The 13,015-nt window shown below is 45.4% G+C and overlaps 1 protein-coding gene across 2 annotated transcripts in view; it reads right to left on the minus strand.

Annotated features, from left to right (window-relative positions):
• Positions 1–1,623: 1,623 nt before the first annotated feature.
• TYR (tyrosinase) overlaps positions 1,624–13,015 on the minus strand; it is a 175,936-nt gene continuing 164,544 nt past the window's right edge. For both annotated transcript variants that reach the window (XM_069639434.1, XM_069639435.1), the window contains exon 5: positions 1,624–2,253. In XM_069639434.1, coding sequence (XP_069495535.1) covers positions 2,030–2,253 — 224 coding nt within the window. In that variant the 3' untranslated portion in view covers positions 1,624–2,029. The remainder of the gene's footprint in view (positions 2,254–13,015) is intronic.

Raw genomic sequence — 13,015 nt, forward strand, 5'->3', positions numbered from 1 at the left:
TGTGATTGAAGGAGACTGCCTTTGTGGACTTAGAATAGTGAGATTACTATAGGCAGGTAACATTTAGTTTTGTATACTTTTATATATACCATATTGTACTGGGCTCCATGGTAAAGACAGAGACCCAGTTGTCTAAAACGTATCTAATTATTTTAAATACATTTCAATTTTTAATACCTCACTGTCTGTCTTTGCCCTCAATTGTGGGGTGGGACTGTATAAATGGGGCGAGAGGGGGTGAAATTGGTGTGTCCCGTCTGTGTGAAACACTAGCCAAAAATATAACCACATACACTACAGGAGCAAGAAGTAGTGGGCGGAGAGAGGGAAGAGTATGAAAGGCAGGAACGTGTATAACACTAAACTGATTATAGATGGAAAGTTAGAAAGTCCCGGAGGGAGCTTAGTTAGAGAAGGCAAATCTGCCTTTAGGGCCTCATCCCTAGTATAAAAAAGAAAATTAGACAGTAGTGGTCAGCCTTCTATATATAATAACCTGGGTCAGAGACACATGGGTAAGTGAGGAGGCACTAAAGACTATAGAGAAAGGGACGACCAGAGGGCCCATGAACAGATCAACAAAAACCCTTGAACTGATCCTGAGATACAGATTAAATAGTCAAGTTCTATGCGGGTGAAGGGTTACTGCAGCCAGGTATTATTACCATTTTACCATGAGCTACGAGACACATGAGCAAATGCCTACGAGCCCTCCTCGGGTTCCCTCAATTGAAACAGGAGCCTAAAGCCAGGCTTGCTGGTACGACTGCCCTTATAGCCTGCAGCCGATGGAAATCATGCTCTATTAAGACTATCAGTAGGACAGCTCTATCAAATATTTTCACCTTCATTTGAACTAGACTAAAACACATTGTTGATCCCCTCACCCTTCCCAATGCAAGTCATATACTGGACCCCAAGAAAACTCAAAGCATTACATTTACAAACAATTCCATTAATATCAATACCAAAGGGATTCGGACTGGCATAAAACATAAAGCATGATCCTTGCTCCCTTTTAAGTAGAGTGGGCATCATCTTAAGGTCTCATTTCTCCCACCCTTAAGTGAGCCCATAGACGGTTTAGTGGCACTGCCTGCCTGCGCACCACGATGTTCCTTCGTTATCCTTCAGTGAATTCCATATGGCCCAATATCTGCAAGGGCTATGGGTTCAACCATTGTGGCACTCTCACTCTTCCGCCTCCTCTTTCATTTGAGACCACCTCCGGGAAGTATGGTTTTGGCATTGTTCATATAGATTTCTCTTTTCCTCTTCAAAATGGAGCCTTGTTGATTAAAGGCATAAACGATGACACGGGCATACATTTTTTTTTATTTACACACCGATTCGTGGCTTTGGTTGGCAGTTAGTTCCCCTTGAATCGTGGACATGAATTTCTTCAGCGTTTCATCGACTAATTAGTTAATGACTTATTCCCTTGTGTTACTAATAAGTTCCCCAATCAGAAATATGTACAGCACACACAATAGTCGACTTAATTTTAACCCATGTTGTCTGGACACCATTTTACTCTTTCACTGCGGCAAGGATATTCGTTCATGATCCCTTAACTTTGCCAGCGTCTGCTTACATTGAAATAAAACATAAGTACGCTGCGTGTCTTTCCATCCATGCCTTTTTATTTACATGTTAAGGCCTTGCTTCCATCACTCAGTCAAAACACTTGGCAAAGAGCATTTCAGCAGAAATTAATGCAAGGCAGCAGATCAGAAAACTGACCACTAAGACGCTCCTAAAATATGTTGGTTCCATGGGGATTTTGTTTAGTTGAGCTATTTCAGAATGCACATGGTTAGCCAATTAACGCACAGTTAATAAACCTGATTTTGTGAAACGCCTGGTAATTGGACAATGTTAAAAACGTACTACCCACACAATGTTCTGTTCTGCTATCTCATTTGCAACCATTTCCCATGTACATATTATTACAGCAAGACCTCCATTTTCCTTTACGCACCCACTCCATTTTAGTTCTCTCTTTTCAAGCCCGGCAAAGCCTTGGCTTTTACAAATGCGATTGATAAGTGCTCTGATAGTCTTCTGCTTCCAGGAGTAAGGGCAGCCTCTCTTCCGACAGCGCCCGCCGCTTCTTCCGACAGGCGAGCGCAACAAGGCTGGCAATCACTGCTGCAATTAAACCACCCACCAGGGCTGCAGCGACAAGCCACTGCCAGATCTGATTGGCCTGTTCGAAGTAGGGCGCCAAGAAGTCTTGAAACGTGCCAGGGACTGAAAAGACAAAACAATAATAATATTTTACAACCGCTGCTGCTTGAAACCTAAAACATGTAATCCATCCCTCAGAGGGGTACTGATTAATGAAATAATCTTTTAGTATATGTCTCGGGAGGATAGCTCAGTGGCAACGTGCTCGCCTTGAAAGCAAGACAACACAGAGCAGCAGAGGTTCGACACCCAGTCCACGCTTATATACCTCCGGGTATTAAGCGCGTTATAAATAACCTGTCATAAAATAACCTATCATATCATATCATATGCGCCTAACACCAGGGACCAATCTCTAAGCACGGGATAGGTATAATACCTATCCGAATTTGTGTTGCTCTACGTTGTCTTGCTACCAAGAGGAAGGCTTTGCCTCTGACATATCCTCCTGGCCCTAAGCATCATGCAGAACATTAATGAGGAGATCCAGCAAAAGGCCAGATTTCATTGTATTCTTGTCCAATTAAATTCAGAAATATCAAAAGCTTTTTTCTTATTCAAACATCATTTCTATATTGGTACCGGGCACAATGTTGAATATGGGTTGCTGTAAGGGCTTACACAGGAAATAAACCACAAAGGCAAGACATGAAAATGAATCGCCAAGTGTCACTATGCACACGTGGCAGGCCTCTAGAGATGACATTTCTTCGTAACAAATCACACAGCACAGCAATGTGCCTTCACAAGAATGAATGGCGCACCAGTAGCGCATGAGTTTCCAGTTCGCAGTTACTGACTAAAAATAGATGCTTCCTCCTCGAGCCCCACGTTTTTTTGTAAAGAATGATCAGAAATGTTACAGTTCATATTGCCTATATTAATTCTGCACGTGAATACTTTTCAGAAATTGACAAACTTCTTTAAAAAAAATCTGAAGCATTAGGTAGCAATTACTTTCAATATAAATAATAAAAGAAAAATGGCTGCAGGTAAATTACAAAAACACAAAAACAAAATAAACATTCCAGGGTCAGGGCCCCAGAAGAAACGTTCGAGGTTTATTGGGTAAGAGTTGGCCACAAGTTAAGGGAGATCGAGAGCAGTGGTGGCGGCTGAGCATGTACACTGGATCAAGCACGACGAGAGAGCAAGGACATGGAGTAGGGACACGACAAGATGTGATGGCTTTAGAGGAGGGATTTCTGGGAAACCAACCAAAAGCGGTACATAAAGAAAAACACATCAAAGTCACCAAACCCCAGAGGGAGAGGACTGAAAGTGGGAGATGGAGGAGGAGGTTGGAGATGGAGAAGCAGTGAGTACCAATTGAGAAATTAGTGTTTGGTGCTGGGTGGCTCTAACTCTTAAAAAAAAAAAAAAAAAAACGACCAGTGACTGCTAAAATGTAAAAGCAAAAGTGGAAAATACTTTTTAAAAAACTAAAAATGTATTTCAAACAAAACATTTCCTAATGAAATGACTTGTCTGAAAATAATGTAAACAATTTTTCAAAACATTCAAATATATGAAAAGTCCCTCTTTGGTGGTCTGGTATTTATGGAAAGTCCCTCTTTGTTGGTATGGTATTGTTTATTTTTTAAAGCGCCTATACACAGGCAAGTGTTTCAAAGCGCTCAAGGACGGTGGGAACGTAGGGGGGAAAAAACTGTCGCTCAGAGCCCTTGAAATTCTGAGACGATAATAGTCTGTACAGGCAGAGTAAGTGAGAATAATACATTTAACAGTTAAGATACAGCAAGTAGGCCGGACGATTCTGCAGTTTTACCAAGCGTACACTAAGGGGTGAAGACAAGGGAGAACAGACAGACGATCTTCAGGCAAAGTGCATTTGGATCGTGCAAGTGCGCTCACAAAACGTCAGACCACAAAGTAGGGATAACCCTCACTGTACTTTGCGTTCTATAACTGCTGTCGCAATTAGGAAGAGGAGAATCCCGAGCTTCCTCTGTATAGCGGCAACGCACTCATCTAATAATGGTCAGCCATTTTGGATGCTATGCTGATCTCAAGACAGACTTTGATTTTCTACCATTCGTTCTGTGGGCAGCAGCAGCACCAAAGACCGAGTTTTAAAGACATACAGTCTGGATCCGCCTTTGCATGCAAACGTGTTCAAAACGAACAAATGAACTAAACTGGCCATGCAGGCCAATAGATGCCCCCCAGTTCCCGCTCCTTCCTATCGCAAGGTGTGTGAACTGCCGATGTATTTTCCATTTATTAAATGTCATCTGAAAAAAGATCAGATGACTGGAATGGTGCACTCATCCTAGCGTAATTATGGAGATTTGGGGAGGTGGTGGGGATTGCTCGAGTAGCATGAAGTTGATTTGCCTTCCTTTTACTCCTTATTAACAGTAATTACACGTAAGCTAGCTGCTCTTTAACAATATACGCTATTCACACCTGCCTTCATCCCCTCCGAGGTGTCCCCGATCAGTGTTCCCTTTTTCCTATAAAATCTCCATACTCTGACTTCTCATTGTGTGCACAATAATTCTACCTTGGGATACCAATGCCTATTCAGGGCTGTGATCCAGTGGACAGGGTCAAGCCGGGTGTTCAGTACATTCTGGAGCCCATGTCTTCTGGCTGCTTGCTAGGTATAGAATGTCCGAGTCATTAAGGACTCTACATTGTCCAGTGATGCATACGGCATAACAGTGTGTCCTTCCTTCATTGCCCATTATTCTGATAAGGGAATCACAATACTATGTAGTGTGTAGCATGCTGGGTCTACTCTACAGCTTGTCAGGGTGCCACATGTAGGAGAACCAGAGGGCACCAGGTTGGGCAAGCAAGAAGCAAACCTGGGCCCACCTACAGAAGGGAGATGGTAACGTGGCATTCCGTGTGGAGTGGCACAATTCCTTACACCAGCTCCATTAGGAACAGGGCTTTAACTGTGCCCGGGCTGGATGGTGCTGAGCCCTGGCAGTCTCATAAAATTGTGTTTGAGACGAGGCTTTATTGTAAGTGTATGGATTGTTATGTTATGAACGGTTTCGATAAACCGAATCACAGTCATAAAATAAAAATACAGATCACTTGTTAGAAATTTTTCCCGGTTAAACTCCGTACTTGCATTCTTACAAACATGGTGCGTCTTCAGAATACTGTAAATTGAACCAATTTTGGTTTTAATGTTTCACAAAATGGATTTAAAAGCAGCATCCAGATAACCAGGTTAATTGTGCTGGTGAAGAAAGACCACTTTTGAGCAACGGTGTGGGCCTTAGTGTGCCTTTGAGCCGTTTGCACCTTCCCAATTTAATCTAATCGGGCTTGTGGGAAAAGAAGAAAGTGGTGTAATGAAAAGTGGGAGGTGACTGCGGGCACTAGAAGCCTTTGAGCCACCCACAAGTTATTGTAGAAAGGCCAGATAATATTCACAGTGACTGCAGGCCTTAGTGAGCCTCTGAGCCGCTTGCATTTTCCCCATTTCAGCCCGGCCTGGGGGGGGAAAAAGAATCTTGTGTGAACGCTAAGTGGGAGGTGACTGCGGGAAGTAGTGTGGCCTTTGGGCATCCCACTCTGTGTATGGACGCATCGGTGGTGCCTCTTTTGTCTGTTTTGTGTTATCACTGCAAGTCTAAAAAGCCTCTGATCTTCATTTGTTCAGATTGTGATCGTTTTCTTTTGGAAAATATTACCCGTTGACAGTATCCCTGAGGGCAGTGATTGCGGCCTCAGAGCCTTGGAGCTGCGCTAAGTGCCTTCATTCCAAGTGCGATTTCCTTCAAAGATCTGTTAAAACATGTCACATATGTATTACTTAAGGAGTGGGGCTTGGGAGGACGACTTAAAGACACCTGATATGATATGGCATTTAGAACGCGCCTATACACAAGTGTTTCAAGGCGTGACAAGGCAAGGGAGGGGGAACAGGGAGAAGACAGACAACGATCCTACTAGTCCAGGTGTCATTCAGATTGCACAAGTGCAGGGGTAGGGGGAAGAGGAGAAGTGCAAAGGGGGAGAGAACAGTGCAGTACATGGGGTAATAGAATACAAAGAAAACGATAAGAGTAGTAGGGCCAGCTGGTGGCAAGTGCAAGGGTAAGTGCAGGCATCAGGTTCAAGTGCTGGTGGGGGACTGTAGGGATACAGAAAACAGTCCCCAGGTGCAAGGGTTGCCAGGAAGCCAGTGAAGGCGTGTAACTGGCAGGGGAGGGGACCTGGGCCCGAGATCAGAGGGTGGCCAGGTATTCAGTACAGTTTCAGCCAGTAATTCAGCAGGAGAGAGGAGGAGAGAAAGCAGAAGCAAAGAGGAAGGTTTTGAGGTGCTTTCGGAACCGGAGATGGTTCTCCTCAAGTTTCAGGGAGGCTGTTCCAGAGGAGGCCCCTGCCAAAGAAAGATCTACCACCAATTTGTTGCTTGAGAAGGGAGTGACCATGAGGGAGTTGGAGGCGGATGAGCAAATAGCTCGAGAAGGAAGATATTTAGGAAGAGAGCTGACAGTATTGAGGCCCCATGCCCCAGAAGGCCTTGTGGACAATGCAGAGGGTTTTGAACTTTATCCTTGCAGCCACTGGGAGCCATTGCAGAGATTTCAGTCCTGGAGAGATACGATCCCTGGGCTTGAGGCCAAGGACAAGTCTCGCAGTCCTGTTCTGGATGAGGTGCAGAGGGCGGAGAGTAGAAGCAGGCAGATTTAGAAAGAGGCTGTTGCAATAGTACAACCTAGAGAGAAACCAGAGCTCTGGAGATGGTGAGCTTTTGGGGGAAGGAGAGGAAAGAAAGAATACCTCTGAGGAGGTGCAGCTGGTAGTGTGACTAATTAGAGACGTCCAAGATGTGAGGAGAGAAGGAGAGTGTGGAGTCGAAGATGACCCCAAGGTTTTTAGCCTCGCAGGTGGGAGCAGGAAGAGGGCCAAGAGAGGCTGGCCAGACAGTGACAGGAAAGGAGGGAACAGGTCTGCCGATGAGGAGAATCTCAGTCTTACTGGCATTAAGGCAGAGAGCATTGGAGGCACACCACTCCTGGAGAGCAGACAGTCAGAGATGCAAGACGTAGAAGAGGGGGCCAAAGGTAGCCTGAAAAAGAGCTGAGTGTCATACCCATAGCACTGAAAGTTGGGGCAGAGAGCAGAAATGCGGTGCGCAAGAAGTGCCAAGCATTGGTTGAACAGCCAGGGAGTTAGGTTAGACTGCTGGAAGACACCACAGGTAGGGATAGAGATAGAGGAGAGGAAGGACCCAAGTTGGACCTGGGAGGGTCGATCAGAGAGGAAAGAAGTCAGCCAAGCCAGGGCCTGACCGGTGATACCCAGGTTATCACAAAGACGGTTGAGCAGGATCGCATGTTTGAACGTGTCAAAGGCAGAAGAGAGATCAAGTAAGATGAGGACACAGGGGGTGTTGGAATCAAGGTTTGAGAGCAAGTCTTCATGGATGTTCAGGAGAGCAGTTTCCATGCTTCTGGCAACTCTGAAGCCAGACTGTTGGTCATGAAGACAACCAACAGATTCAGTATGAAGATTAAGCTGGGAAATGGCCAACTTTTCCAGGAGTTTGCCCAGGAAGGGAGTGTTGCAGATTGGGTGATAGTTAGCCAGGCAGGAAGGGTCGGCAGAGGGTTTCTTAAGAAGAGGGTGCACAGGGGAGTGCTTCAGAGGGGTTGGGAAGACTTCAGTGGTGAAGAAGCAGTTGCAGAAGTCGGCCAGAGCAGGAGCCAGGGAGTCAATGTGGTCCTTGATTGTTTTGGAGGTACAGGGATGAACCTGTTTTGATCAGACTTTCACAGATCAGACTTGTTTAGAAACCTCATCTGGGGAGAACAGGGGAAAGGCAGAAAAGGAGGAAGGAGAGAAGGCCGAAGAAGGGCCAGAGGAAGAGCAGGGAGTAGAGGGGGTAGGGGCAGAGGAACAGAGAGAGAGGACAGGATGTCCTGAGTTTTAGAGATGAAATGAGAATCCACAGCCATGCAGAGGGCCTGGGAACGGGCAGGAGAGGTAGAGACTGCAGCAGGATTGGCCAGTTCCTTGCAGATTTGAAAGAGTTCAGTCAAGTTGTTAAATACCACAGAGACACAGGCTTGGATGTGAGCTCTCTTCCTGGTATGGACAGAGAGCAGGTATTGCCTTTGGAGCAGGCAGCGGGCCAGTTTGTCAGAAGATGTACCAGAAGCACGCCATTTCTGATCAGCCAGCCTGCACTTGTGTTTGAGGGTGACAAGGTCTGAGTCGTACCATGAATGGCACTTGGCTTTGGGCTTCAAGCGAATCCTCATGATGGGGCCAAGAACATAGAGAGTATCAGATATAGTCGAGCATGGAAAGTGCTGTGTCAGGGTGTGAGTCAGCCAAAGGTGGAGAGGGATGAGGGGGGAGAGAAAGTGGCAGCAAAATCCTCAACTGACACACGCTTCATGGGTCGGATAACCGAGAAGGTGGGTGGCAGTGCTGGAATTGGCTTAGCCTGGCGGGAAGAGAGGGTGAGCTGGGAGGAAAGGAGAAAGTGATCACTCCAGGAGAGAGGAGTGGTGAGAGGGATAGAAAGGGGATGGTCTGAAGCGAACAGAACATCCAGAGTGTGCCCTGCAGTGTGAGTCGTGCCAGAGGAGAGACTAGACAGTGAGAGAGAGTGGCAGAGGTCACGAAAGAGTCCAGAGAAAGGTCAGGAAGCATCCAGGTGGATGTTAAAGTCTCCAAGAAGGAGGAGTTGAGTGGTCGAGACCATGAGAGAAGAGGAAAGTGCTGCCCATTCATAGAGGAAGGAGGAGATTTGACCAGGTGGCCGATAGATAGTATCCACAGTAAGGGAATGGCTAGGAGAGAGAGAGAGAGAGATAGACTGCAGATGGGGCATTCAAAAGAGGAGTAGACCTGTGTAGGAATGACAGAGGCAGGAATCCACTCAGAGAATATTAGGGCTACACCCCCTCCGGAGCGGTTGGACCTGGGTGCAGAGAGGATCTTGTAGCATTGAGGTAGGAGAGTGTCAAAGCTCATGACAGAGCTGGCCGTGAGCCATGTCTCGGTAAGACTGAGAACATCAAGGTCAAATTCCTCCAGGAGACGGCAGATGTCAGAGGAGTGTTTGACAGCTGAGCGAGAGTTAAGAGTGGCAATACGGAGAAGGTTGCCGTCCTTGAAAGACTTCCGGGTAGGGGTACAAATCAGAGGTACGCCCTGCGATGGTGTAGAAAAGGAAGGAGGAGAGGGCAAGGTAGCCAAGGAGGAGACAGCAGGGGAAGGCGAGGAAGCTCTGGAGGGAAGAGAGGGGACACCAGGAGAAGGACGGAAATTGATGAGGCATGGGAAGCATCTATCAAGGAGGAGAATATTGACCTGAGGGCCTTGGAACAAGACAGTACCATTCAAGTAAACTTTAATAATGACCATAAAGGACTGGAAGGAGGCCAGGAGAGCCTCCCACCGGGTGCCACCATTGATGGGAGAAGAAGAGAAAGGAGAAAGCACAGAGACCATATGAAGAGTCCATAGGCCTGGCAGGGGAACGACAAAGAGGATGTTGGTGAAGGTTTGCCTAGAGGCGGCACCAATATAGGTGCCAGCGATAGGGAGGCCTGGGTTGGAGATCAGGATATCCCTTAAACTTCTTCCTACCAGATTTAGTGAGAAGAGCCGGATAATCAATAGAGAAGCAGCTAGAAAAGATAGGAGAGACAGAAAGCACCGTAGTTAGGGAGAGGAGAGAAGAGGAAGGGAGAGGGAGTGGTAGGGGAGAACACTAGGGAATGACACAGGGCAGGGTGCAAGCAGACGAGACAGAAAGACGTGACAGGTTGACAATTGGACAAGACGATAGGACTCAGACAATGGTAGACAGTTGCTCGATGAGTGCTTAGCTAAGAAGTCGACCACAGAATGGCACTACTATCACAGTGATTTTTAAATACTGAAGAAACACAGCTAGTCTGAGAGTCCTGTAAGGGGTAAAAACGGAATAGGTTTCACAATGCAATTTTGTTGAACACACCTAGATAAACACACATAACTCAAGAGTCTTGTAAAGGGGGGGGCCTACGTTTCCCAATGCAATTTTAAATACTTTCACAAGGCATGTCTGAGAATCTGCTGTGGGGCAGGGTTGTCAGGGTAGAGTGCAGGCTCTAATAACTAACCAGGGCCACGCCTACCTTGTTTAGTCACTGCTGGTTCATGGCTGTTGGCTAGCTTCCCCTGCAGACACGTGCTGGAGCCACCAAAGTGGAACCGCCCTTTGCCTTAGAGCACTTAGCCACAGGGGCTGCCGGGCAGAGGGCTGCCCTGGGACAGAGATAATGAATGGTGGGAAGCTAATCAGGGTGGTGGGTGGGCTGTAAAGTGGGAGGAGGGGAACAACACGGAAGGAACGGGGGGAAACAAGAACACAATCACCGGCACCTGAACTGGATAATCCAGAGGCAACAGATAAAAACGTAGATAGTGACCATACGACCCTTAGGATTATGTCTGAATCACCCGAACAGGGCACTCAACAGACCAGATAGCGTTTTTGGCATCAGAGGGTGGTAGAGAATCTACTCACAATCTATATTTTACCAAAAATACATAAAAGTTATGTTACTATACCATCCTATAGACCAATAATCAATGGTATCGGTGCAGTCACAGAACCCATCTAAGCATACATTGACCGCTTTCTACAACCCCTGGTAGCAAATTTAGCATCATTTGTACGGGATACAAAACATATCATACAACAGTTGGAAAATATCAATTGGGAAGAGAATTACAGACTAGTCACCTTTGATGTAACGGCGTTATACACCAGTATATTACATTTAAAAGGCATGGAAACAACAGAATACTTTCTAAAAGCAAGATCGATCTCATATCTGGAACAAAATAATATGATACTGGAAATGCTGAACTTTGTCCTTCATAACATATTTCTGTTCAACAACACCATCTATAAGCAATGCCAAGTCACCGCCATGGGAGCCAAATTTGCACCTTCCTATGCCAACCTGTACATGGGCAGCTTCAAACTCAAACACGCCTGGCTGCACAAAGCATTTACTGAAGATAATAACATTGTTTGCAAATCTCGATTTTGGTCAGGGTCGTCTTGTGAATCGTGAGTTCCTTCATAATCCAGGTGAACTGTTAGATCTGAAAGTGATATATTTCCCAGTGAATCGACTGAAGATGCACAGGAAATGTCTAATTCAATTATCTCTTGTTCCTTTATTGAGTTTTGACAGACCGGACCTTTAGACATAATGGTAGTTTTTGATGGTAGTGCAGGGTTACTGGAAATTGGCAAAGTTGCCTTTGCGGTATTGAAAATTGTAGCTATTTTAGTTTGGTTGCCACTTTTTTTTCCTTTCGGCCTTTTGAACCAGGGCATTGAGTCTTCTTAATAGGAATAGTATTTATCTCGTCAGTTTTTGGATCCTTCGAAATCGACGTTAAATTTTTCTCCTTTTGGGTCGTCTAGTGTACTTCTTGAAGAGAAGTTGTCATAATTTTAGCTTCAATTAGGTTTTGCAGCTGAGCAAATTTGGCATCTTGCTGTTTTTCTTTCTCTGTGTTTTGTTGAATTAACGCTGTAATAAAGCCCTCTAAGAATGTTACTTTGGTGTTTATTGAAGCTGACAGAGTAATGCTTATTGAACTGGAATTGCCCAGAAGAAATCTTAGGACCGATGATCGCTCTTCATACGAACACAAAGCTGAGAGTCCGTCTCAATAAACAAGGCCTGCTATCAGCGCAATTTCCATCGGAACGAGGCGTGAAGCAGGGATGCCCGCTTGCTCCAGCCCTCTTTATAGCATTTCTGGGTGACTTCCAACACACCCAAACGTCGTTAAGAGTCTTTCCACCAAAAGTAGGAAACATTGCAATACCTAGACTACTCTACGCGGATGACCTAATCCTTATGGATCAGACACAAATTGGGCTCCAGCGTCAAATTAACAACCTGGCCAAATACGTTGAGGAGAATGATTTGGAAATAAACATCGCCAAATCTAAGATTCTGATCATGGGGAAAACTGGTTCATCTACACGTAGCAATGACCGCTGGTTCCTGAACAACAAGAAGATTGAAACAGTTCCTAGTATAAAATACTTAGGAATAATGTTCGACGCAACGCGGTCAGAAAAAGCCACATGTTTAGCCTTGTGGCTGAAAATAAAATCATTAACCGCTCAGACCAAACTTGTTGACCGGAAATACGGAAAATTTTCTCTCCTACCGGCGATACAATTCTATAAACAAAAGGTGGTCCCATCAATGATCTACGCAATGGACTCAGCACTAAACATCCAAGACTCGTAATTGGCCGAAATTGGAGGGCTTTTTGTGGAAGGCAGTACTGGGCCTTCCAAAATCAACATCTATCTCAGCTATCAGGTGTGAACTGGGCCTCCTATCGATGAAAGCGTCAGTCAGGCAAAGCCAAATGAGACTCCTGTGTAAAATAACTTCTCCTGATGCTTTACCTCTATTCAAAGCTATTCAGAAGGAACTTATCCAAGGCCACTGCATCGCCCTGAAGAAATGGGAGCAAGAACTACAGGAAATTCTGGCTAATTTGGCTTGTACATCAGAAGATCTAATCCACAATCCTGTAAAGCTAAAGAGAAAAATAGCCCAGGAGGACTGGATACAAACATGCGAAGCAGCAACAGCAAATAAATTACTTGCCCACTTGCCGCCAACTACTAACAAGCTGAATAGACCTCTGAATTACTGTATAAAATTCCCTGACAAAAGCCTACGAAAGAATTTCATGAAACTGAGGCTAAATCTCATGCTAACCCAGGAAATTAAAGCCATCCGATCAAAATCTAGCATAAAAACATGCAGACTATGCCCAGAGT

Source organism: Ambystoma mexicanum, chromosome 7q (genome assembly GCF_040938575.1).
Source record: "Ambystoma mexicanum isolate Mex_15411 chromosome 7q, UKY_AmexF1_1, whole genome shotgun sequence".
Lineage (NCBI taxonomy): Eukaryota > Metazoa > Chordata > Amphibia > Caudata > Ambystomatidae > Ambystoma > Ambystoma mexicanum.